The sequence below is a fragment of the Rhincodon typus genome, unplaced genomic scaffold (assembly GCF_021869965.1).
Source record: "Rhincodon typus isolate 14 unplaced genomic scaffold, sRhiTyp1.1 hic_rhity00000069, whole genome shotgun sequence".
NCBI lineage: Eukaryota > Metazoa > Chordata > Chondrichthyes > Orectolobiformes > Rhincodontidae > Rhincodon > Rhincodon typus.
The window spans coordinates 83,246-83,827 of NW_025965707.1; the positions used below are offsets into that span (position 1 = coordinate 83,246).

The window sequence follows — 582 nt, forward strand, 5'->3', positions numbered from 1 at the left end:
CCCCTCTCCCCCCCCAGCGCCCTGTGTTACTGACTGTATCCCTACTGATGTTAATCCCTCTCCCTCACACTGTCACTCAGTAACCCCTCTCCCGCACTCTCTCTGACCTTGTAGCGGCTCCCGTAGGTGAGGTCCAGCTCGGCCTCCTCGGGATGGAAGGACATTCCCGGTTTCTTGGTCATCATCTTGGTGTAGATGGCCTCGTTGGGTTGCACACGAATCACCAGCTCGTTGCGTTTGCACTGGCTCTGGAAGATGTCACCGGGGACGTCGCGGAACTGCAAGCGCACCTCCGCCTTGCGCTCGTTCAGCGCCTTCCCGCACCGCATCACGAACGGCACTCCTGGCACGGGGGGTGGGGGAGATGGTGGGGGATAGCGTCAGCACACGCTGTTCACCTCCTTCCTCTCTCCCCCCTCCACCCAAACCCACCGCCGATTCCCTCCCCCGTTCCCCATAGGCTCCACCGCATCAGCGAGATGGAAGCAACACGACGCAGCAAGATCCCACCTGCGGGTTCCCCCCAACCCCCCACCGCAAGGCAGAATGGCCTCCTGTTCCTGTGTAACAGGCTCGAGGAGG

General features: G+C 62.0%; 1 protein-coding gene across 1 annotated transcript in view; it reads right to left on the reverse strand.

Annotated features, from left to right (window-relative positions):
* Positions 1–107: 107 nt before the first annotated feature.
* Positions 108–582, reverse strand: part of g6pd (glucose-6-phosphate dehydrogenase) — a gene marked incomplete at its 3' end in the record, with an annotated part of 8,957 nt that continues 8,482 nt past the window's right edge. The window contains 1 exon segment of the mRNA XM_048621145.1: positions 108–510. Within this exon segment, the coding sequence (XP_048477102.1) occupies positions 108–510 (403 nt within the window).